This window comes from Macrotis lagotis, chromosome X (genome assembly GCF_037893015.1).
Source record: "Macrotis lagotis isolate mMagLag1 chromosome X, bilby.v1.9.chrom.fasta, whole genome shotgun sequence".
Lineage (NCBI taxonomy): Eukaryota > Metazoa > Chordata > Mammalia > Peramelemorphia > Peramelidae > Macrotis > Macrotis lagotis.
Window position 1 is genome coordinate 31,742,231 of NC_133666.1, and position 26,783 is coordinate 31,769,013.

Here is a 26,783-nt window from a genome sequence, read left to right on the forward strand (position 1 = left end):
GTAGGGAGTGAGTGAGCGGGGACACGGGACTTACCGAAGGTGCGGGAGGGGACCGGGCTGCGGGTGAGCGAGCCGGCCGAGGGGCCGGGAGAGGGGGGTCCCATCGGCGGCCGCCCCCAACTCCCCCCCCATCCCACCTGCCCCTCGACCTTCCCCACGGCCTTTCCTTCCCGGGAGCGAGCGACCATGAGCAACCCCGGGCGCGACGACGCCGACCGGTTCCACGAACAGCTGCGGCTCCAGCAACTGTACGAGGAGCGCGGCGGGATGCCCGAGGACGACTCCCTCACGTACGTGGACCAGAGCGATGGCACCGCGTACGAGTGGGACCGGAACAAGAAGGCTTGGTTCCCCAAGGTGCGTGGGGCTGCAGGCCGCCTGCGGTGGGGATCGGGGCCCCAAGGGAAGCTGGTCCCGCTCTTTGTGCACGCTGAGCCACTTCATCTCCCAAGTCCCAGACTTGCTCTGTCCAGGATTCGCTCTCTTACCACTTCATTCGTTCACTGAACGATACTTTTTCCCCCTGCCTGACGGCTGATTTCCCCCCAAAAGGCAATGTCGACAAACTCCTACAGAGTGGCTGAGCTCAGGGAGGGCAGATCAGCTTTCACCTCGGGGATTAGACTAGATGCAAAGTTTTCTGTTGGTGCGCAGAAGCACCAACACTAAGCACTAAGAGAAAACTTGGAATTGCTTTGATGCGAGCTGACTTGCCCTACAACTCTGCCTCCCATTGAAGAGTCATCCTCGGAAGGGATTTTGCAAGTGTGCCACTGCTTTCTCCATGAATTGTGTCCCTGGGCATGAATGGTTGAGCCATATAAGTTGCAGACTGTGTCTAGAGGCTTAGATGAGGAGCTTTGCCAAGCACTTCTATGACTCTTTTCCAAGCAGTAGTGGATTCCGAGCAGTAATTTGACTTTCTTGGTTATTCCGCCTAAAATTAAAGAAGTGCTTTACTTCCAACTTGAACAAAAAGAAATAAAAAAACAAGTCAGTCACTATCCATTTATTAGGCAGCTCCTAGGTGTCACACACCAACCACTCAAAGAGGCTAAAGACCCTATCCCCTTAAGGAGTTCATAGTCTAATGGGAGAGACAGCAATCAGACAACTATGAACAGAGAAGCTATGTTCATGATAAATAGGAAATAATTAAGAGAGGAAAAATACTAGAATTAAGAGGGATGGGGGCAGCTAGGTGGCACAGTGGATAGAGCACGGGCCCTGGAGTCAGGAGTACCTGGGTTCAAATGCAGCCTCAGACACTTAATAATTACCTAGCTGTGTGGCCTTGGACAAACCACTTTACCCCATCGCCTTGCAAAAACACCTAAAAAAAACAAAACTGAATTCCTAACTACTTGTGAAACTGGATATGAAACAACCTATGAAACAGTTGTCAAGAGTATTCTCAAGTAGCTTGATGCTTAGTGGCTCTAAATTTGTTCAGGCATCCCAATTGCCCATATATATCATCTGTTATTAACACATTCTTTCCATATGTTCAAGGGTCTAGCATTTCTGTGCTTCATTGCTATAACCATAGTTAGTAGAATTCCATCTACATTCCATAATTTGTTATACTGTGATTTAGGGAATAACTAACTTGGGCTGTGTTTACACTTTTTTAGATTACTGAAGATTTCCTTGCTACATATCAAGCCAATTATGGGATCCCTGCTGAAAGTCCCTCTTCTTCTGGTACAAAAAATGAGATTAAGACTCATGTGAGTGAAACAGCTGAAAAGAAACCTACTCATAAAAAAGCTACACAAAATATTGAAAAAAACAAGAAAGGAGAAAAAAGAAAGGCTGAACCAGGTAAGCCGCTGTCTATTTTACTAAACTTGTAAACTCAAAACCAAATTTTTTTTTATTCTAGGACTTTACAGAATAGCAGTAGTTTTTAGGAAAATAGAAGTAGGTTGTTTTAAAAGTTTTAAAAAATTTTTTGAATCAAGATAAACCAACCTTCCTTTTCAAATTAGTGCCTTGAAAATAAACAAACTGCACTGTTTATAAACACTTTGAAAAGGAGGGAAAGGATTTGAATCATTTTGTATGCTAATCCAGATTCCCAGATAAATGAATTGTAAGAGTAAAGGAGATAGCCCAGGGCAACATAGAGAATGCTGGGTTGGAGGCCAAGGACCTGGTTTTGGAGTTCTGCCTTTCTTCCTTCTTGTGTGTCTCCTTCCCCATCTCCAATTCATCTCACCACTCTGAGCATTTTCCTCATCTATAAAATAAAGGGGGCAAAGTGGACTCAGTGACCTAGAACCTTCTGGCTCTAAATATGGGATGTTAGAAGTCTAGAAAAACCACCACCCTAATAAGTTTCTGTGCTCTGGGACTCATAAATTTCATTTTATTTTCAGGATGGTTTCAAGTTGAAGAGAACAGAAATACAAATGTTTATGTTACTGGTAGGTAGCTTCTAAAAGGGGATCTTCTATTATATTTTGATAGAAAGTCTCTGGTTTCTTTAGAGTATGTATTTTATATTAAACTTTGGCATGCTTGTATTTGGAAACCCATCAGCAGAGAGAAATGTGTATTTTCTGTTAAATTTAGTATTAGGGAAAAAAAACAAATGTAAAATATCCAGCAGGTAGCTTTTCTTGCCATCCCATTTTGGATCTCAAGTGAAGTTTATCCTGCAAAAAACTCAGTGGTACTACATACAGGAGGAGCAAGTTTAGAATGGACTTGAAGCCAGGAAGACCTGTTATTTTTCTTCTTGGGGCCTCAGTTTCTTCATCTGTCCTAGTGGGCTAGAAGTTTTCTACATGATCTCTAAAGTCCCTTTTAATTCTAGATCCTATAATATATGATAAATATAAAAGATGATAAATAATTGAAATTATATATACTTATATCTTTGAGAAAATAACATGGGCCTTCCTCAGAGAATCCTATGTAATTGAGATTTGGCATTCAGTTAGACAGTCTAAATTTTGAACAGCTAAATTCTAAATATATTTGTTTAATTTTGTTCTATATATAAGTTGCAAAATGTAGTTACCATGAAAATGTTAGCTTGTGTACATTCTAAGTCTTCAGCTTTCCCCAACTGTAGAAGTGGTTAAAAAAAACCAGTAAATGAAAGTACGTGTTATTGTGTGAGAGTATGTAAGGCATACAAAGTATCTACAAACATTGAAATTTGTTTTTATTATTTTTGCTAATTTGATGGATAAAGGTGGTACTTTAAATTTGTTTTTTTAATTGTGTAGAAATTATTTGCATTAATGTTATCAAGTTGAATATGACTCATGAATATTCGTGAAGATTCAGATGGCTCAGTATCATCAGTTCATGTGCATTTCTGATTGGTAGAAAATTTGAATCAGTTTTTATGAGCACTACAACTGCACTCTACTTTCTGAAACACAATACATTGTCTTTGTCAACTTCACAGGCTTGCCTCTAGATGTTACAAAGGACGAATTTGTGCAACTTATGTCCAAATGTGGCATTATCATGAAAGATCCCCAAACAGAAGACTATAAAATCAAGCTTTATAAAGATAAACAGGGAAATCTTAAAGGAGATGGACTTTGCTGTTATTTGAAGGTTGGTTACAAAGCTAAGATAGAGATTTGAGAATCTTAACTTGTGACTTGACTAAGCTTTGTTGGATGATGGCCACCATTTAGAAATATCATGGACAAGATTTGAGAGAAACTGAAATTTCAGCTTGCATGCATGTATCACATTTAGTAGAGTTTTATTTGTGTGCCTTTGCCAGTGAATTTATCTTGTCTAGTTAGACTAGCAAGGAGTTTGTAACCTTTCACATTTGCTGCTTTGAATTGTTTTTTTTAACCGAAGAAGGGAATGTGTGGTTAATGAAAATTGGGAGTTCACTAATAGCAGCATGGACCTCTTAGGGGAAACAGTGTCCGAATCACCAAATATTTCTATTGCCATATAAACAACCTCTGTTTAGTATCTCCTGGAGAGGTTGGGAGAAAGAGAAAACAAAAATCCTTGTCCTTGAGGATCTTAGCAGTCCAATAGTAGCAGTAACAGAATAAGATGCAACATCTTGAAAGTAACTTCAGACTGACATAAACATATGTGTGCTAAGTGCATGTGGAGTAGGGCAAAGAGCATCAGAGTGAAGCCAGGGTTCAGCACTCAAGGAAGAAATGCTATGTAGTGTTGGACTTTTTTTTTAGGTTTTTTTTTTTTTTTTTTGCAAGGCAATGGGGTTAAATGGCTTGCCCAAGGCGACACAGCTAGGTAATTATGAAGTGTCTCAGGCTGGATTTGAACCCAGGTACTCATGACTCCAGAGCCAGTGCTGTATCCACTGCACAACCTAGCCACCCCAGTGTTGGACTTTTGAACTGGGTCCTGAAAGGAATAGATTTGAAAATTAATACAAACATATTCAAGATTTTATGAAATCAAATACAAAAAAAAATTTATAGGCATTTTACAAGTTGATTCTAGGATCATTAACCTCTTTTACAAGTGTATGCATAAGTGTTTGGACCAAATGGTATTTTTAAAGGAGAAATGGGTCTCTAAGAAACTTGATTTAGAGATAATGGAGGACTTAGAAAATTACTCCATTGGCAGCTTGAAAGGTAGAGAGACGTCAGTAAATAGAGCCTAGGCAGGAGAGATTCGAGTATCAGAGCATCATCTTTCAGGCAGAGTGTCGCTGAGTCCTTGTCTTTTCATTCCTTGTCTCTGCCGGGTCTCCTTTCAAAGCTTCAAGCAGTACTTTAAACAGTATTCCCCACTTGTGTAGGAACCATCCCCATAAAACTTATTTCACATAAAAACACCTTGCAATTTTCAGCTGATCGGAGATGTTAGATGGGAATTGAAAGACAAAAGATATTACCAGTCCCATGAATCATCTGGACCTTCAGATATAAGGATCATCAAATTTTAAAGCAATAAAAGGATGTTAGAAATAATCTTGAAAAGGGCAGTTAAGGGGCTGCTAGGTGGTGCAGTGTATAAAGCACAGGCCCTAGTCAGTAATACCTGAGTTTAAATCCAGCCTCAGGCACTTAATAATTCTCTAGCTGTGTGGCCTTGGGCAAACCACTTAACCCCATTGTCTTGAAAAAACTTTAAAAAAGGCAGTTAAGTCCTAGTTAGTGTCAGAACCAGGACTAGAAACCAAGTTTCTTGAGACACAATTCAGTATTTTTCCCACTACACCAAATTAGTTCTTATTTTACATGATTATATTATTTTATTGGTGTATGTTTCTGAGATGTGCATCTCTCCTGGAAATAACTTTTATGATTTGTCTTGTCTCAGAGTAGAATGTAACATTTTATTTTACTTTCAAATAGAAAGAATCTGTCGATCTAGCATTAAAGCTTCTAGATGATGATGAAATAAGAGGCTGCAGAGTGCATGTCGAAAAGGCAAAGTTTCAGCTCAAGGGTGAATATGACGCCAGTAAAAAGAAGAAGAAATGCAAAGACTACAAGAAAAAGATGTCTCTGCAACAAAAGTTAGTGTTGACTTTTCTCCATAGGCATTGTTGTTTAGGTGCAGTGTTTCACATGAAATATCATGGCTAAAACAAGCTAACAAGTTTGGGCAATAGAAATTTCATTGCTTTATTCCTCCAAACATATACATATGAGTTCATATAAATGCCACCTGTACAAGGACATTCTTTCCTAAAGAACTTGAGATGACCAAGAATCTTACAGGGAGTCAGTCGTTAATAAGAGGGAGAGTTGAAGTTGAGAAATGCATTCTCGTTATTTGCAATGAAAATAAGAGATTTTTTTAAAGTACTGCGCATAATATTAGTTCTTTTATATTCTTTAACCTAAGAAATTCTTTATTATAGTAATTAGATGCTAATTAAAATCCAACTACCGAAATTGAATAGATAATCATTAGGAAACTGAAACTTTGTAAAAATCTAGTTATTTTTAGAAAGTAGCCAAAGAACCGATTTGTGTTGATTTTGGAGGAACTCTAAAATTATAGTCAATTGGTGAATTTGCCCTTAAAGCAAAGAAAGTCAAAGATTAGTTAGAAGCCCCACGATTTCTTAATGTCTCACATGAGTGAAGTGTATAAATGCAACACAGCAAGCTCATTTTGTATGTCTGGCCATAAAACCAGAAGAGACTTCAAAGACAATTATGGGTATTATTAAACTCTTTCACAAATGACATTAGCAATTTTAGATACATACTTTATAAACTGGGAGTGACTCTGCCCAAAAAAAGGCAGCCCTGGGCTACTCTCAGGATCTGTGTTTCTGGGACCTGCAGTCCATGGTTTTTTTTTTTTTATTTCCAGTTGGTCTCTGATGAATGCTACCTAAAAAAACAATAGAGAATTGTGTTTGCATTAAAGGCAAAGAATTATTTGTTACAATTGATTGCCCAATGAGAGAGAATATTAACAAATGAGATTTTTGTTCAACAAATATTTGCAAAAATGAAAAGAAAGCCAAGCTATCTTATCTTTGCTTCAATTCTATTAGACAACTAGATTGGCGGCCTGAGAAGAAACCTGGCACAGCTCGATTGCGACATGAACGGGTTGTCATTATCAGGAACATGTTCCATCCTAAGGATTTTGAGGTGAGATGTTTAAATACTTCCTAACAGATATTTTGCTAGGATGATAATTGTTCTCTTAATATTATTCTTTAAGGTTTGAAGAGTCCTCTGCGTGCATGGACCTTTTTGAATCATGCTTAACCACCTGAAAGGTAGCAGCAGCCTATTTACTTGGAGGAGTCTTTCAACTAATTGATTTCACATGCACAGATAGTAGAGGCATGAAAATTAAAATGGCAGAACCCTGAAGTTAATCCAGCTTTCCTTTAGGCTGCAACTTAGTTTCAAGTAACTAATTAGGGGAATCATTGAAAAAGAGGCATTAAAAGATTTACAGATAGAGGACAAGAAATGACCTTGTGTTTGGACAGAGGTTGATTTGTGATGTATTGGGCCCCATGACTTATTTTCATGATCAAAATTTCAAAATCACCTATTTTTTAAATTAATTTTTATTAAAGATATTATTTGAGTTTTACAATTTTCCCCCCAATCTTACTTCCCTCCCCCCACCCTCCCACTGAAAGCAATCTGTCAGTCTTTACTTTGTTTCCATGTTGTACCTTGATCCAAATTGGGTGTGATGAGAGAGAATTCATATCCTTAGAGAAGAGACAAGAATTCTAAGAGGTAACAAGATCAGACAATAAGATATCTGTTTTTTTTCTAAATTAAAGGGAATAGCCCTTGAACTTTGTTCAAACTCCACAGCTCCTTATCTGGATACAGATGGCACTCTCCTTTGCAGACAGCCCAAAATTGCTCCCGATTGTTGCACTGATGGAATGAGCCAGTCCTTCAAGGTTGATCATCACTCCCATGTTGCTGTTAGGGTATACAGCGTTTTTCTGGTTCTGCGCATCTCACTCAGCATCAATTCATGCAAATCCCTCCAGGCTTCCCTGAAATCCCATCCCTCCTGGTTTCTAATAGAACAATAGTGTTCCATGACATACATATACCACAGTTTGCTAAGCCATTCCCCAATTGAAGGACATTTACTTGATTTCCAATTCTTTGCCACTACAAACAGGGCTGCTAGAAATATTTTTGTACAAGTAATGTTTTTACCTTTTTTCTTCATCTCTTCAGGATATAGACCTAGTAGTGGTATTGCTGGGTCAAAGGGTATGCACAGTTTTGTTGCCCTTTGGGAGTAATTCCAACTAGCTCTCCAGAAAGGTTGGATGAGTTCACAGCTCCACCAACAGTATAATATAGTGTCCCAGATTTCCCACATCCCTTCCAACAATGATCATTATCCTTTCTGGTCATATTGGCCAATCTGAGAGGTGGGAGGTGGTACCTCACAGAAGCTTTAATTTGCATTTCTCTAATAATTAATGATTTAGAGCATTTTTTTCATATGGCTATGAATTGCTTTGATCTCCTCATCTGTAAATTGCCTTTGCATATCCTTTGACCATTTGTCAATTGGGGAATGGCTTTTTGTTTTAAAAATATGACTCAGTTCTCTGTATATTTTAGAAATGAGTCCTTTGTCAGAATCATTAATTGTAAAGATTGTTTCCCATTTTACTACATTTCTTTTGGTCTTGGTTACAGTGGTTTTATCTGTGCAAAAGCTTTTTAATTTAATGTAATCGAAATCATCTAATTGGTTTTTGGTGATGTTCTCCAACTCTTCCTTAGTCATAAACTGCTCCGCTTTCCATAGATCTGACAGGTAAACTAGTCCTTGATCTTCTAATTTGCTTACAGTATTGTTTTTTATGTCTACGTCCTGTAACCATTTGGATCTTATCTTGGTAAAGGGTGTTAGGTATTGGTCTAATCTAAGTTTCTTCCATACTAACTTCCAATTATCCCAGCAGTTTTTATCAAAGAGGGAGTTTTTATCCCAATGGCTGGACTCTTTGGGTTTATCGAACATCAGTTTACTATAATCATCTCCTGCTTTTACACCTAGTCTAGTCCACTGGTCCACCACTCTATTTCTTAGCCAATACCAAACAGTTTTGATGACTGATGCTTTATAATTTTAGATCAGGTAGGGCTAAGCCACCTTCTTTTGCACTTTTTTTCATTAAGCTCCTGGAAATTCTTGACTTTTTATTTCTCCATATCAATTTACTTACAATTTTTTCTAACTCGTTAAAGTAATTTTTTTGGAATTTTGATTGGTAGGGCACGAAACAGATAGTTTAGTTTTGGTAGAATTGTCATTTTTACTATATTAGCTCTACCTATCCATGAGGAGTTGATATTTGCCCAGTTATTTAAATCTGATTGAATTTGTGTGAGAAGTGTTTTATAATTGTTTTCAAAAAGATTCTGAGTCTGTCTTGGCAAATAGACTCCCAAGTATTTTATATTGTCTGAGGTTACTTTGAATGGGATTTCTCTTTCTAGCTCTTCCTGTTATATCTTGCTAGACATCTATAGAAAAGTTGAGGATTTATGACAGTTTATTTTATAACCTGCAACTTTTGTAAAATTGTGAATTGTTTCCAGTAGTTTTTTGGATGATTTTTTGGGATTCTCTAGGTAGATTATCATGTCATTTGCAAAGAGTGAGAGTTTTGTCTCTTCCTTCCCAATTCTAATTCCTTCAATTTCTTTCTCTTCTCTAATTGCTGAAGCTAACATTTCTAATACAATATTGAATAGTAGTGGTGATAATGGGCACCCTTGTTTCACTCCTGATCTTATTGCGAATGCCTCTAGCCTCTCCCCTTTGAATATAATGCTTATTGATGGTTTAAGATAGATATTGCTCATTATTTTAAGGAACAATCCATTTATTCCTAAACTCTCTAGGGTTTTCCAGAGGAATGGATGGTGTATTTTTTCAAAAGATTTTTCAGCATCTATTGATATGGTCATATGATTTCTGATAGATTTGTTGTTGATACAATTGAGTATACTAACAGTTTTCCTAATATTGAACCAACCCTGCATTCCTGGAATAAATCCTACTTGATCATAATGTGTTATCCTGGTGATAACTTGTTGTAATCGTTTTGCTTAGATTTTATTTAAGCAAAATCACCTATTTTAAGAAAATCCCCAAATTCCCAGCCATGAAGAGGACTTTGTAGTAGGAAATACCCAAGTAGAGAGATATTCTAGGGTTATAGCTTGCAAAAGTATTGAAGGGAATTCAGCAGTCATCATATCCAACTCCCAGTTTCAGATTGGTAAAATGACTTTCTCAAAGTCACCCAGATAACCAGGGTTTGAACTCAAGTCTTTGAACTCCAAACTTGATATTTTTTTCCACCACACTGGACTGATAAAGAAGAGACATAATAGATTTTAATTTGCAATTGAATCTTTCTGGAACTCAGATCTATTCAGTGAAGTTGTTCTTACTGTTCCTCCTCTTTTGGGTGCAAAGGTGATATCTTCCCACCCAAGTGCCCATGACAGGGAGGAGGAGTAAGTATTAGAGTCCTGTCATTTGCCTTTAGCATCTTTCCTGGCTTTGTGATCTTGGGCAAGTCACTCTACCTTCTTGGGCCTCACTTTCCTCTTATGTAGAATAAAGAGGCTGGACCCAATGGCCTTAAGGTATCTTTTAACTCTCCCTTTCTTCTTTATTCATGTCAGAGTTCAAAGAATAGCCAGGTGCCTTCTGCCTGCGAAGCTGCTTTACCCTTGTTCATTCACCTATCTACATTTCATTAGGTTAGCTTACACATCACTGTGCACATTTGAGAAATAATTTAAGAGGGTTAGAACACACTTTGGGGTTGTATACATCTTAGGAACCTGCTTTTCCTTGGGGAAAGGTTGAGTTTCCAAAAGGATAGAGATGATTCACACTAGTCATTCTCACTTAAAGCTGATCTCAATCACCAGACAAGGTGTGGGTTTCTGAAAGTAACAAGTGTCTCCCCTCCCTTTTGGGGTACATTTATATACCAGACAGGTGAAGGGTGTTAGAAGTAATGAGCTTAAAAATACCTTTTATCATCAGGGCAAATGACAAATGTTAATTTTTCTTTGACATAAGAGGCCCTTCTATATATAATTTCTAGCCTTATTAAAAATACATGGGCTGATAAAGAGCTCTAAGATTGAAAGCTAAGGTCCAACAGTGGGTGTATTCCAACCTCACTCTCAAGTATATCCAACTGAATTTTATTTTAAGGGACAACAACTTCTCTTTCCATGACCTCCTCAGGAAAAAAGACATACCACTGACTCTCAAGGGGAAACAACCTAGAAAACAAGTAATAAGTGGCTAGAAATGACTTTCTGAAATTTTTTAATAGCTATGAACCTTTCTACTGCAAGACTTTGGAACAATTCTCATATCTTCACGAAGATCTAATTTAGTCTCAAATCTCTTTAATCTTAGAAGTTTGTTGTTTTTCTTTTAAGCAACATTTACATATATTTTATACCAAATTTGACCAAATATTCATTTTCGGATACAGGTGATTAGTTACTCTAATGTCTTTTTAAATCTTATTACCAATAAAGCAAACTGTCATCACTAAGCTAAAAATCTTTCCAGACTAACTTGATGTCCTTTTAAACAGTTACTAACCTGAGAGATCAGAAGAATGTTGTAGCTATAGCTCTCCTATAGCTTAGCAAGTACTTGATAAAGTATCCGTTGCTATTCTTGAAAAAAAATGACTAAGATGGACCAGATTGTAGTACAATTGGATGGATTCACCAGTGGCTCAGTAGCCAGACTCCATAGTCAATGATGACTTAATGTCAGTCTAGAGACAGGTCTTCAGGAATGTGTCCCAAAGATCTTAAATTAGACAATCTGTGTTCAAACCCTGTTTCTGCCATTCATTAGCTGTATAGCCTTGAGCAAATCACTTCCCCTTTCTGGGGTTGTTTCTTTCTCTAAAGAATAAGGGGATTGGACTTGATGACCCCTGATGTCCTTTCCAGCTCTAGATGTAGATTCTTATGGTCCTGCAGAGATGTCATGACTAGATAGCATTTTGTTTGAAAAAGATCTAAGGGGGTGTCTGGGTAGCACAGTGGATAGAGCACCGGCCTTGGAGTCAGGAGGACCTGAGTTCAAATATGACCTCAGACAGTTAATAATCACCTAGCTGTGTGTCCTTGGGCAAGCCACTTAACCCCATTTGCTTTGCAAAAACCTAAAAAACAAATGAAAAAGATCTAAGGGTCTAAGTGCACTGCAAGTCCAGTGTGTACCAACAGGGTGATATGGCAGCCAAGAAAGCTAATGTAGTCATGGGCTACATAAATAAAGACCTCATCACTTCCAAGAATAAGGAGGTCAGGATTCCTCTGTCTTTTGTCCTTACCAAACCATATCTGAAGCATTGAATTCATTCAGGGGTATTGCATTTTAAGAATTTCATTTGAGATGGTAACCAGGATGATGAAGGCCTTGAGTTCATGCCAGTCAGGAGTAGGTACAGGAAATGGCATAGTACTAATAGACTATAAACTCTCATTAGTGATATGACAAGGTACTTAAACCTCACTGGGCCTCAGTTTCCTCATCTGTAAAAGGAAGGACTTAAACTCAGTAATCTCTAAGGGCCCTTCCAATTTGAAATATGTGATCCTGTGATCCTCATTCACCCAGAGATAAAACAGATAAAACTACCTTCAGGTGTTTGAAGGAGGGGCTTTCAGGTAGGAGAGGGTTACACTTATTTGGTTATTAAGGACAAAGAAGCCATTGGAGGCTAGATGTCAGGAAGAACTTCATATCACTGAGCACTATCCCAGAGTAGGCATGTATCCCCTTCCTGAAGGCTTGCAAGCAGAAGCTGGAGGATCATTTTTCTGGTCTGGACCTTTCAAGCTTAGGTGACACTAGCTAGTTGAACTGAGGTGCCTTCCAGTGACAAAATTCTAAGACTTATGCTTGTTAATATCCACTGTTGGGTTTCAAACATATACGTGTGTATATATACACACACACATATATATTACACACACACACACACACACACACACGTTTTTTTAAAGAAAAATCTTTCTGGGGGTACTCTGAGTCAGCGTAGCCATGGCGACCCGTGTCCTCTCAACCTGTGTCCTCGGACCGCCCTCCCGCCCCCGGGGCCCTGTGCTCACCTGGCTTCGGCTGCTGGGGTTGCTAGGGTCAGCCCCGTGCGCAGCAGGGGTGGAGGGAGCGGGTGGCAGCAGCGGGCCTGGCCCCCACACACACGCAAGTTTCAGGAATATCCCTACAGTTGAGCCGCCAATATACTGACGTGCCCCCTCTGACACTGGAGAGCATTTAGGACCGTGTCCTTTGTGTCTTGAAACTATATGATAAGATTGACCCAGAAAAGCTTTCAGTATCTTCCCATTTCATGAAAGACCTGGGCTTGGATAGTTTGGAACAAGTAGAAATTATAATGGCCATGGAAGATGAATTTAGATTTGAAATTCCTGACATAGGTGCTGAAAAGTTAATGTGTCCACAAGAGATTGTAGATTACATTGCAGACAAGAAAGATGTATACCGATAAAGTAATTTTTTTTAAATCAAACAACTCGGATGATCCCAGCCAATGTCTGAATGTGAGAACACATTAAGAGACTGTTGCTGCTTTTGTTGGACTATTTCTGTTGGAACTATATATTTAAGTTGTCTAAATATGAGTTGACCTTTAAAAATTAACATATAAAAAAAAGAAAAATCTTCCTTTGAGGAGTTGAATAGAGGATTCAAGAATAGCAATTTGTTCAATGTACGACGATATTACTGATTTTTAGAAGTAATATATTGGAGAGGACCTAAGTATATAGAAATATCACCCCTTGCCAAGTAATGGACCTCTTAGGATTCTGCAAATCTTACAGGCCTGTTCAGGATTGCTGAAAAGCTGTCATGGCATTCCAGTGGGCAGGGATTTACATTTCTGCTCTTAAATTCCATTTCCTTTACTGCTTGGCTTTGTATATATTGGGCTTTTAGGAGAGAGAGGCCTTCAGAAGGGAAAGACCACTTCTTTGTGTAACTTTGTCATTTACAAGTAAACTTGTAAAATTTGTAAGAGGGATAAAATGAACTTAAATCTCTCTTGGACAGTGAAAGTCCATTCAAAGACAATGGAGCTAGATCCACATTATTAGAAATTCATAGGGGCGGCCACGTGGCAGTGGATAAAGCACGGGCCCTGGAGTCAGGAGTACCTGGGTTCAAATCCAGTCTCAGACACTTAATAATTACCTAGCTATGTGGCCTTGGGCAAGCCACTTAACCCCATTTGCCTTGCAAAAACCTAAAAAAAAAAAAGAAATCATAGAGAGAATACCTTCATTTCCCTAGCTGTTAAAATAGAGATTGGTATCATTACCTTTATTCATCTGTTCTTATGAGTCTCCTCACAGAATGATTTTCTAATTAAGGTCATGGGTATGGATGGATAGTAGGAAGGGCCTACATAATTGGAACAATTGATTTCTGAGATTTTCTTCCAATGCTGAGATTCTGTGAGCCTAGGACAGAAACTTGAGATGAAGCTATGTTTGTGTTTTCTTGATATGTTTGCTATTCCTCCATGCATAGCTCCAGAACTTTTCATTATGTTTGTGATGCTTCAAAGGTTTGCAATTTTATCAGTGAGGATTCTGTCCGCCTACTCAGATTGAAGCCTTAGTAGATTGTCCCTTGTGTTAATAGAGCTCCCACTCCTTATTCCCTTAACCCCACCCCCTCTCCATAGGAAAAAGAGATGGTGACTCTTGGCTAGGCTGGTCCCCAGGCACTACACAGGCAATCAGCCTTCAGTTATTCTTCTTAGATTTTCTTATCAGTCTTTTTTAATTTTTTATTTTTAAAGATTTTATTTGAGTTTTACAATTTTTCTTGCAATCTTACTTCCCTCCCCCCACCCACCCCCACAGAAAGCAATCTGTCAGTCTTTATTTTGTTTCCATGTTGTATATTGATCCAAATTGACTGCGATGAAAGAGAAATCACATCCTTAAGGAAGAAACAAAAAGTACAAGACATAACAAGATTAGACAATAAGATATCTGGGTTTTTTCCTAAATTAAAGGGAATAGTCCTTGAACTTTGTTCAAACTCCATGGCTCTTTATCTGGATACAGATGGTATTCTCCATCAAAGATAGCCCAAAATTGTCCCTGGTTGTTGCACTGATGGAACAAGCAAGTCCATCAAGGTTGAACATCACCCCCATATTAGGGTGTACAGTGTTTTTCTGGTTCTGCTCATCTCACTCAGCATCACTTCATGTAAATCCCTCCAGGCTTCCCTGAATTCCCATCCCTCCGGTTTCTAATAGAACAATAGTATTCCATGACATACATATACCACAGTTTGTTGAGCTATTTCCCAATTGAAGGACATTTACTTGATTTCCAGTTTTTACTACCACAAACAGGGCGGCTGTGAATATTTTTGTACAAATGATGTTTTTTACCCTTTTTCACCATCTCTTCAGGGTATAGACCCAGTAGTGGTATTGCTGAATCAAAGGGTGTGCACCTTTTTGTTGCCCTTTGGGCATAGTTCCAAATTTCTCTCCAGAAAGGTTGGATGAGTTCACAGCTCCACCAACAGTGTAATAGTGTCACAGATTTCCCACAACCCTTCCAACAATGCTCATTGTCCTTTCTAGTCATATTGGTCAGTCTGAGAGGTGTGAGGTGGTACCTAAGAGAAGCTTTAATTTGCATTTCTCTAATAATTAATGATTTAGAGCAATTTTTCATAAGGCTATGGATTGCTTCGATCTCCTCATCTGTAAATTGCCTTTGCATATCCTTTGACTGTCATTTGGGAAATGGCTTTTTTTTAAAATATGACTCAGTTCTCTGTATGTTTTAGACATGAGTCCTTTGTCAGAATCATTAGTTGAAAAGATTGTTTCCCAATTTACTACATTTCTTTTGATCTTGGTTACAGTGGTTTTATCTGTGCAAAAGCTTTTTAATTTAATGTAATCGAGGGGCGGCTAGGTGGCGTAGTGGATAAAGCACAGGCCTTGGAGTCAGGAGTATCTGGTTGCAAATGCGGTCTCAGACACTTAATAATTACCTAGCTGTGTGGCCTTGGGCAAGCCACTTAACCCCATTTGCCTTGCAAAAAGATAAAAAAAAAATAATTTAATGTAATCGAAATCATCTAGTTTGATTTTGGTGATGTTCTCCAACTCTTCCTTAGTAATAACTGCTCCCCTTTCCATAGATCTGACAGGTAAACTAGTCCTTGATCTTCCGATTTGCTTATAGTATTGTTTTTTATGTCTAAATACTGTAATCATTTGGATCTTACCTTGGTAAAGGGTGTGAGGTGTTGGTCTAATCTAAGTTTCTTCCATACTAACTTCCAATTTTCCCAGCAGTTTAACCAAAGAGAGAGTTTTTATCCTAATAGCTGGACTCTTTGGGTTTATTAAACAGCAGATTACTATAATCATCTCCTGCTTTTACACCTAGTCTAGTCCACTGGTCCACCACTCTATTTCTTAGCCAATACCAAACAGTTTTGATGACTGAGGCTTTATAATACAATTTTAGATCAGGTAGGGCCAAGCCACCTTCTTTTGCACTTTTTTTCATTAAATTCCTGGAAATTCTTGACTTTTTATTTCTCCATATGAATTTACTTACAACTTTTTCAAACTCAAAGTAATTTTTTGGAATTTTGATTGGTAGGGCACTAAACAGATAGTTTAGTTTTGGTAGAATTGTCATTTTTATTATATTAGCTCTACCTATCCATGAGGAGTTGATATTTGCCCAGTTATTTAAATCTGATTTAATTTGTGTGAGAAGTGTTTTATAATTGTTTTCAAAAAGATTCTGAGTCTGTCTTGGCAAATAGACTCCCAGGTATTTTATATTGTCTGAGGTTACTCTGAATGGGATTTCTCTTTCTAGCTTTTCCTGCTGTATCTTGCTAGACATATATAGAAAAGTTGAGGATTTATGAGGGTTTATTTTATAACCTGCAACTTTTGTAAAATTGTTAATTGTTTCCAGTAGATTTTTGATGATTTCTTGGGATTCTCTAGATCATGTCATCTGCAAAGAGTGAGAGTTTTGTCTCTTCCTTCCCATTTCTAATACAATATTGAATAGTAGTGGTGATAATGGGCACCCTTGTTTCACCCCTGATCTTATTGGGAATGCCTCTAGCCTCTCCCTATTGAATATAATGCTTGTTGATGGTTTCAGATAGATACTGCTAATTATTCTAGGGAACAGTCCATTCATTCCTACACTCTCTAGTGTTTTTAGTAGGAATGGATGCTGTATTTTGTCAAAAGCTTTTTCAGCATTTATTGATATGATCATATAATTTCTAATAGGTTTGTTGTTGATATAATTGAATATAGTAACAGTTTTCCTAATATTGAACCAACCCTGCATTCCTGGGATAAATCCTACTTGATTATAATGTATTATCCAAGTGATAACTTGTTGAAACCGTTTTGCTGAGATTTTATTTAAGATTTTTGTTTCTATATTCATTAAGGAGATAGGTCTATAATTTCCTTTCTCTGTTTTAACTCTTCCTGGTTTAGGTATCGACACCATATTGGTTTCATAGAAAGAGTTAGGCAGAGTTCCATCTTTCCCTATTTTTCCGAAGAGTTTATATAGAATTGGAACCAATTCTTTCTTAAATGTTTGGTAGAATTCACTTGTGAATTCATCCGGCCCTGGAGATTTTTTCTTAGGGAGTTCAATGATGGCTTGTTGAATTTGTTTTCCTGAGATAGGGTTGTTTAGGTATTTAATCTCCTCTTCATTTAACCTGGGCAACTTGTATTTCTGTAAATATTCATCCATTTCACTTAATTACCGAATTTATTGGCATAGAGTTGGGCATATTTTAGAATTATTACTTTATTTTCCTCCTCATTGGTGGTGAGTTCACATTTTTCATTTATGATACTAGCAATTTGGTTTTCTTCCTTTTTTTAATCAAATTGACCAGAGGTTTATCAATTTTATTGGTTTTTTCATAATACCAACTTTTGGTTTTATTTAATTTGTTCTTTCTCTTATTTTTTTTTAAGTTACATGTTTAGTTCATTGATTTCCTCTTTCTCTAATTTATTCATGTAAGCATTTAAAGATATATTATATCCCCTGAGAGCCACTTTGAATGAATCCCATAGATTTTGGTATGTTGTTTCATTATTGCCATTTTCTAGGATAAAATGATTAATTCTTTCTATAATTTGTTGTTTCATCCACTCATTCTTTAAAATGAGATTATTCAGTTTCCAATTGGTTCTGAGTCTATATCTCCTTGGCCCAATATTGCATATGACTTTTATTGCATTGTGATCTGAGAAAGATGTAGTGACTATTTCTGCCTTTCTGTAGTTGATCATTAGGTTTTTATGCCCTAGTGCATGGTCGATTTTTGTATAAGTGCCATGTACTGCAGAGAAAGAGGTACATAACAATCTATTTACCTCCTTAACTTCTTTCTTCTTTATTTTATGATTTTATTTATCTAGATCTGAGAGTGGGAGGTTTGGGTCTCCCACTAGTAGAGTTTTGCTGTCCATGTCTTCCTCTAGTTCTTTCAGCTTCTCCTCTAAGAATTTAGATGCTATCACATTGGTTGCATATACAGTATTGAAATAACTTTATTGTCTATGGTACCTTTTAGGAGGATAAAGTTTCCTTCCTTATCTCTTTTAACACTGTCTATTTTTGCAGCTGCTTTGTCTGAGATAAGGATTGCTACCCCTGCTTTTTTCACTTCAGCTGAAGCAAAATATATTTTGCTCCAACCTTTTACTTTTACTCTTATATGTATCTCTCTGCTTCAAATGGGTTTTTTGTAAGCAGCATATTGTAGGATTCTGGTTTTTAATCCACTCTGTTATTTCCTTACATTTTAAGGGAAAGTTCATCCCAGTCACATTCAAAGTTATGATTACTAATTATTTATTGCCCTCCATGCTATCTTCCCTCTGTTTGTATTTCTCTTCAATGATTTCAGGAAGTCCAAAAATTCACGGGTTCCCCCTTCTCGATTGATTCTTGAGGTCAGTGGTTTTGCTGATGAGATATTTTACATTTTCTTCTATTTTTTTCTATTTTTTGGTTTTGTTTAACAGGTTCTTGCTGTCTCATGAAGTCATTAGTTTCCACAAATTCCATTCTTTGTTTTAGAGAGGAGTTTTCTTCATTTACTTTTTTGCAACTTCTTTTCCAATTGGTCAATTCTATTTTTGAAAGAGCTATTTGACCAATTGAGGTTTTGAGAGAATTATTTTCTTTTTGCATTTCACCAATGGAGGATCTGAGAGAGTTATTCTCATTTTTGTATTTGTATTTTCCAGTAATTGATTTTTTTGTTGCAAAGGTGTTAATTGTCTCTCCCAAATTTTCCAATTGATTTTTAAACTTCTTCCTAATTTCTTCAAGGAAATCTTTCTGTTCTGATGACCAGATCATATTTTTCTCAGAGGTTCTAGGTCTCTCTGAGTATGGGTCTTTTCCTTCCCAGAATTTTTCTATGATTCCATCTTTCCGCTGACCTTTCTTCATTTTGCTAAGACCTTGAGTTGGGGAGGGGCTGGTTCACAGGGGTTTGGTGTTGTGATTGCTAGAGGCTTTACTCACTGAGTGCAGTTTCTCTGGCTGGCCAGTAGGAGGTGCTGGTTGCTTTCTCTGGCATGTCTGTGACCTTGATTGAGGCGGGAGGAGTTGGAGCTATTGAATTCTTTTGCCTTCAATCAGTGGTGCACTTTGCCCTGGCCTGAGGTTATTCCTCTCTGGATTGTCAGCTGGGCTGTTTCTTCTGCTCACAAACCTGTGCCTGAGGCAGAAGTAGTCTGCAATTGTTTGTTCTGGGAAGAGGCCTCAGTGTCAATGGAGGTGTAGACTCAGAGTTCCTCAGACCAAAGGAGCCCAGGGATGGTGTCCGCAGCTCTCCTGCACTGGAACTCTCCCCCCAGCCCTGTCTGCAAGCTCCAGAGGGTCAGTGCCAACACTGGTGCCTCTGCTCCCTAGTTGACTCAAGCCCCCATGGTCTAGCCCCACTGCTGATCCAGCAGGTCTCTTGGGACCTCAGACTCCCCTGTTCCAATTCAGCCGCTAATCTGGCTGATGGGGGATGATCTGCCCTCTGCACACAGACTCACCCACCCGGACTTGCCCAAAGCTGCTGCAGGAGACAAATCCTGAGGTAGATGTTCTTTCTCCTGGCTCTTCTTTCTGGGTTTTGTGGGTCGGATTTCTGTTAAGAGGTTTGTTTCATATGATAGATGGGGAAAGATTAGGCGACTTTAGAACTGTGCCTGTCTTCTCTCCACCATCTTGGCCAGAAGTCTCTCATCAGTCTTTAAGAAGTTTCCATCCTTCAAAGAGACCATTTCATCAGAACTTTGGTGGCATAGTTCTATTACCTCATTTTTTGAGGCTCAGGATGTGTTGTCTCCTCTCAAGAACAGGGACTTTCTTGCTCTTTTGTTTGTATTGTTAGAGCTTGGCCTAGTACTTTGCACTTGGCCTGCACTTGAGAAATGTTTTTTCATCAGTTCATTCATTTGTAGTTCAGAACAGCTAGATCCTATTGTGATAGAGTTCTAAAATGAAACCTAGTAATGTGATGGGAAATTTAAGAACTGTATCCTCTTTATTTACTGAATGGTCTATCTGGCTTTTGGTAATTTCTATAAAAAAAAAATTACCCCAAATGAATGCTTATTTATTTTAAAATGGGTGCTGTCATCAATGAGAGAAGGAAAGAATGCCTATAGAGTAATAGTGTGAGGCTTCAGGCAGTGTTGTTGGTACCAAGCACTGTCTAGTCTCCGAGCAGGCATGCAAAGCTGTGGTCATCCCATAGCCAGAGGGTGATCTGAATGGGGTCAGGCCTGGAGCCATGTTCAATAGGGATTGGTTCAAGGAAATGTGAGTTTTCAGCTTACAGGAGAGAAGACTTGGGGGGAATGGCTGGGCAAGGAACTGAAGACACCCAGAATAAATTACTTTTTCTCTTCATGTATGGAATTACAGTGCCTGCAATGGGAATATTTTAAGACCTGGGTTGCCACTAACTAGCTGCATTTTGAGCAAGTCATTTCTCACTGGATCTTGGTTTCCTTATCTGTCAAATGACAGACTTGAAAGAATCTAGCCTTAGAGCTTCTTACTTTAATTAATTCCTTCCAACTGTGTACTTGAATGATCTTCATGGGTGGTAAAAATGCATGGAGATCATGAGTGTTATTTTCATAGTTTGGGTACTTGTATCACCAATGGAAAATTATGACCTCTCTCCAGTTCTTCTCATTCTCTTTTGTTCTTTGTTCATGTTTAAATGAACAAATGCACCTCAGCTCCTCTCTCCATTCCACTGGAGGATTAGGAGTTCTAGTGCACAACACAGAACACTCTCCCTTATGACCAATTTACTCTTTTCTGACTTGCTAATGCTTCCTATACTACTCACACCAGAGTCACTGTCAGGCCAACCTACTTATGTCCATTATGCAGCCATCACTGCCCTTTGAATTATTCATCACCCTCATCCCTTTGGGACCATAGAGTTCTACCAGTCTCAACCAAATAGCAGCATCATGAGAAATATTCATATTAAACAGAAGGACTTTTACAGAAATGTTGTGTGGTTTCTTGGTCATTTCCTTCTCAATTCTGGCCCCAGATCATTATATATGTCTAGCTCTTATACAGGACATGCTTATCAATAGGTTAATTTAACCAACTGCACACATTCAGCTGCATTGTTCAGTTACTTGGTTTTTCCAGTGTGAATGGTCTGACCATTCTCTCTTAATATTACTTGAATTTAAAAAATATTACTTAACTTTTGCTGAGATTTTGTAATACTTCACACCTTAGCATAGTGAGCATGATATGATTTGTCTATCAGAATATTTGGAAAATATTTCTACTGATAGAAAACTTTGATGGTAATGACAAACATGTCTCCTTGTCTGATGTCTCTCGTGATGTTAATATTCATTGGATCCTGGAACAAGGCTTTCTCTGTAGTTGTTACTCATGTGTTGACTTCTTTAATTTTAGCAGGTAGAGACTTGAAGAGAATTGTAAAGGTTACATTTTGCTTTGTCTGTGCATATAATACTTTCCTAAATTGTAAACAGGCTTAATTATAAATAAAAGCAAAGAATTCATGTAGTTAATATTTGAGCTTCATTTCCTTTTTTTAAAGAAAAGAAATGAGTTTGAAAGAGTTATATTTGAGACAGAAATGTGTTTATCTTTGCAGGAGGATCCATTAGTGCTAAATGAGATCAGGGAAGACCTCCGAACAGAGTGTGAAAAGTTTGGACAAGTAAAGAAGGTCCTTCTCTTTGATGTAAGTGCATGATTTGGTTGGGCAAAAATTACTTGAAAATAATCAGTTTTCCAGCTAACAGGTCTTAATGTGCACCAGCATTCAAAATCCCTTTCTACCTAATAGGTCTCCTTATGTAGTCATAAAGAGGCTTAATAGAAAGGAAGAGCTCTATCTCCACAGTCGAGATCTGGGCTTTGCTTCCTCCCCTACCAAGGCCTGGTTGTGGGACCCAGGGAAAGTTGGACAGAGGGAGTCTCCTCATCTGGAGGCTCCCTAAACCAGGAAAAGCATAGATCCAGCCACTTCCCCTAGCCATAAGTTTGTGTCCTTTAAGACAGCTAGATGGCGCTGCAGTGGATAGATTGCTGGGCCAGGAGTCAGGAAGACTCATCTCTTGAGTTCAAAACCAGCCTTAGACACTTAATAGCTGGGTCACACTGGACAAGTCACTTCACCCTGTTTGCCTCCATTTCCCCATCTGTAAAATGAACTGGAGAAGTAAATGACAAATCACTCCAGTATCTCTGCCAAGAAAACTCTAAATGGGGTCACTAAGACTCAGCCACAACTGAAAGAAGTATATGAAAACAACAGTGTATCCTATAAGGAACTAGAAGAGTCTTATCAAATGTCTTCCAGCACTCCACATGAGGCCATCTGGTGCTTGTCAAGAAATAAGCATTTCTTAGCAATTGTTAAATATGTGCAGACAATTTTTCTTTCAACATAAGGGTTAGACCTCTGACCAGGTTCAGGAAAGGACAGGAAACACTTGGTCTGTGGTAACCCACCCTTTTCCCCCTTCTCTCTTCCCAGAGTTCCCCTTGACCTTGCGTTGTGACACAGGAAAATGTTTTCCCTCTATACTTCCCACCCAAATGCTTTGAAACACCAACCCTTGTTTTTTAACAGCAACTTCTCCTATTACAGTATATTTCTTTCTTATTAGGGAGGATAGAAGGTGAAATCTAAGGAGTAATCAATTAGTTGGAAGGGAGGATACCAGTCAGAACTCACCCCTTTGCCAGCTCTCCTCTTTATCTTGGCTTTCTTAGGCATGTGTCTTCTATCTACCAAGACAATGCTACTAGCACAGCTTCTGCCTTGGTTCAGAAAGAAATCCCAAACCTGAAATGTAAAACTGCCTTTCAATTACAAATCATTCTCCTTTCTCTGCTTCCCATTTTTGCCAACTCTCACATAAGCCACCTCACTTAAAAGAGGTCTTTTTCCCCCCACACTGAACATTGAGAAATTGCTAAAGGGTACGTGGGGAGGTTGGGGGGTCAGGGAACTTAGGTAACCTAGAGTGCAGGTAACTTTTGCCACTGATTATTGTGTAACTCTTGGTTAGTCACTGCCCTTTAGTAAATAATTTGGAAAATCTCAAAAACAAAGTTTGCAGTGAGTGGGGGTGTGGCAGATCCAGACTGGGCTCCCAAAACACTCCTTAAACCCCCACTTTATAGGCCCAATATCAGGGAAAAGAGCCAAGAACTTTGCCAGGAAATAGACCAGACATAGTTGGTCCTTGGTGTATATGAAGTGCTCGAAATCTTTTGTCTCCCCCCACCTAGATAAATTGGGGGGAGGGGGACAGTGCATTTTAATTATAACCCCCTCTTTCCCCTTTACAGAGACACCCAGATGGTGTGGCCTCTGTGTCATATAAAGAACCAGAAGAAGCTGATCTCTGTATACAGGCCCTCAATGGGAGGTGGTTTGGTGGTCGTCAGTTAAATGTGGAAGCTTGGGATGGTGTGACAGATTATCAGGTGAGAACTACGGCTCTCTTTTCCTTCTGCCCATCTCCTCCCTATGCCCCCATATTCACATAGGATAGTAAGGATTTTGTTTGACATAAAGATATTGACTATAATAGAAATCTACATAGTTAGACTTTAGGTTCTATTTAATCAGTTTAATGTAACAAGTCATTTTCATTAATATTTTGAACCTGTAACATTATGGGAGGATTATGAGGTATGAAGTGTATGAATCACACAGTCTTCCACCATGAAAGACCAAAATGAAGAAGTAGAAACTAAATTTCTAGTCTTGCTTGAACAGATAGAAGAGGGTAGCGATGCAGAATCAGACACTTCTCTTTCCACTTCAGATTATAAATTGTGGAACATTTTTGTTTGTTTTCTTATATCAGTGATCTCAATTGACATATATACAGAGTGCTCAGTGGCCATTTAAGGAAACTGGTCCTCTGTCAGATTTCAAATACCAAATATCAGATAGCTGAGTTACATGAGATTTTTCTCAGATTCTGAATTTATTTAGTAGGATACTAAATCCTATATAAATTTCTTACATTGTAGAAAAAACTAATAAATCCAACTCCCTTTTTCATTGTCCTATACTTTTTCCAGATTTTTGTGGTATCTCTATTATATTAGCATGTCTCATTTATTCCAGCTAGCCTCTGTGGTATGATTCAAATAAACTACTCTGTGATAATCTGTAATAATCCTAGCTTTAGAGAAGTTAGTTATTTGAGCTATTTTTGATGGTTCCTATTACTTTCAAGTTACTTAAGGGGACTGTTATACCTTGTAATAGGTTTGGAAGTACTATATGGAAGGTTGACAGGGGTGGCTAGGTGGTGCAGTGGATACAACACCGGCCCTGGAGTCAGGAGTACCTGAGTTCAAATCTAGCCTCAGACACTTAATAATTACCCAGCTGTGTGGCCTTGGGCAAGCTACTTAACCCCATTGCCTTCAAAAACCTAAAAATTAAAAAAAAAATTTTTAAGTTGACACTTTTTTGCCTCAATATATCTTTGAGTGACATTTTCTATTTACATACAGGTTGAGGAGACATCAAGAGAGAGAGAAGAAAGACTGAAAGGCTGGGAGTCATTTTTAGAGCATCCTAGCATCCAGAAAGAAACTCATTCATCAGGGAAACAGTACCCAGAAACTAGTACAGCGAAAGAGAAAAACAAAAGAGAAAGTGAATAATGGAACCAACTTTGATGAAGATGAAACCCAGTCTACAGACAGCAGTCTTGGAGGCAGTGATAATGAAGACAGAAAATAGTTTTAGCCCCTTACACATACTCTGTAGCTTGAGGTTTGCTGGATTTCTCTTCCAAGTTTCAGGGCAATGTATGCTTATTAATAAAATGTCTTCAAATTATCGATTTTGAAATGTTTATAGTCACTACTTAAGGAACTCAAAATATTTGTTAATTTAATAAGGTCAGGGTGAAAGAAAACTGGACAAAAAAATCTCTGTCAGATTTTTGCATGCATACTTTTGTTTGACTTTGGCATTTATGGTCACAGGAAAATTAAAAATTTTGAAATATTGAAGTTGCTTTTGTGAATTTCAGGCTTAACTTTTTAAATACATATTTTTTTCTGAGAAACTTTGTCTTTTCTAAGGATTTAAGTTTATTAGAATCTGGGCTTTTCAAATACCTTTTATTCCCCAAAAAGCAGATCATAAAATTGTGTTGTATACAGGAAAATATTTGATAATTGTTATAGATTGTCATCAGAAGTTAGTTTGAGGTTTTTTCAATTTAATTTTTTTTGCCATTAAAGACTATCTCCTCATTGGCTCCATTTAGGCTTTAATCATATGCATTGTCACATCTGTGGAATTCATCGGACTTGTATTTTTCGTTTTGAATCTAATTTACTGTTTCCTGGATGACTTAGTTTAAGGAAGAGGACTGTCCAGTAATGCATGATTCTCCATCCAGCAAGTGACTGCTGGAGTTGGGATTCCTACTTTAGCTAGGGTTGTATTGAATGACCCTCTGATGGTCCCTTCCAACTCAGAGACCTTAACTTAAACTGCCCACAAATCCAAGTTAAGAATTCAAGGAAAAACATCTCATAACTTCAAGCCATGCATTTGTGGTGGACACAGTTAGACAATTTTAATTAAGAAATAGTTAATGTAGCCAAGGCCTGTAAAGAAGCTGATGTTTTTAATTAACTGAATTTCTCTTGGAGCACTGATTGCAGAAGGTTCATTTCAACCACCATTTGTTAAAATGCTTATTAAATGCAAGGCACTGCTTGTCACAGAGGGTGCAACCTATTCCCCCTATTAAATTTTTAGATCCTTAAAGACAAGGACAAAGACATGAGCAATTTCAGATCAGTCAGTACTAAGCATAGCTTAAATTGTCCCAGCACCTTTGAAAATTGCAATAAAATTTATGACTATTGAAACATAACAGACTACTGAGCATAGATAACCCCTTGACCTTATTTGTGTATTGGGGGGGGGGGTTGAGGCAATGAGGCTAAGTGACTTGCCCAAGGTCACACAGTAAGGTATCAAGCTTTTGAGGTCAGATTTGAATTCAGATCTTCCTGACTCCAGGGCTGGTGTTCTATCCAGTGTACCACCTAGATGCTTCACTTTGACGTTACTTTGAAAAATTTCATTGAAAACAATGGTTGGATTAGGATTCTGACTGACAAGTGAGAGGAGCTACTAGGCTAAAGCAAATTAATTGAATAATTATGCATTTTCTAAGACATTTTTTTTAAGAGCTGAGAAATCCTGAATATATTTTCATGAATTACATCACTAATCTAAATGACATGAAATGGCTCTAATAAAATATGAAAGGTTTCAATTATTTTTCAAAATCCCTTAGCAAATCTACTCCATACCTTCTGCTATTGTATCTTTATTTTATTTTTTTAATATTTATTTATTCTCTTTTTGTACAAATAATGTTTTTTATACATTAATAAAATATTCTTGTTTAAGAGTAAACAGAATACCCCCTCCCCTCACAAAATATAGACTCGCTTGAGCGATAAAGTAAAGGGGAGAGAAAAAAATTAAAATTAAAAAAAATAATAGTAATTGTAGGTATGGACAGAGCCCCAACCCTGGAGCCAGGAGCACCCGAGCCCGTACCTAGCCTCATACACCCAACAATCACCCAGCCATGTGACATGCAAGCCACCAAAACCCCA

At 38.1% G+C, this 26,783-nt stretch overlaps 1 protein-coding gene and 1 pseudogene across 1 annotated transcript; both read left to right on the plus strand.

Annotated features, from left to right (window-relative positions):
• On the plus strand, positions 1-25,148 carry HTATSF1 (HIV-1 Tat specific factor 1). The gene is made up of 9 exons (XM_074201049.1): positions 1-357; positions 1,635-1,824; positions 2,382-2,429; positions 3,425-3,579; positions 5,328-5,491; positions 6,488-6,587; positions 21,748-21,837; positions 23,457-23,594; positions 24,642-25,148. Exons 1-9 carry the CDS (start codon positions 187-189, stop codon positions 24,792-24,794), a joined length of 1,209 nt encoding a protein of 402 aa, XP_074057150.1. The 5' UTR covers positions 1-186; the 3' UTR covers positions 24,795-25,148.
• LOC141501370 (acyl carrier protein, mitochondrial pseudogene) lies at positions 9,098-13,388 on the plus strand (annotated as a pseudogene).
• Positions 25,149-26,783: the final 1,635 nt, after the last annotated feature.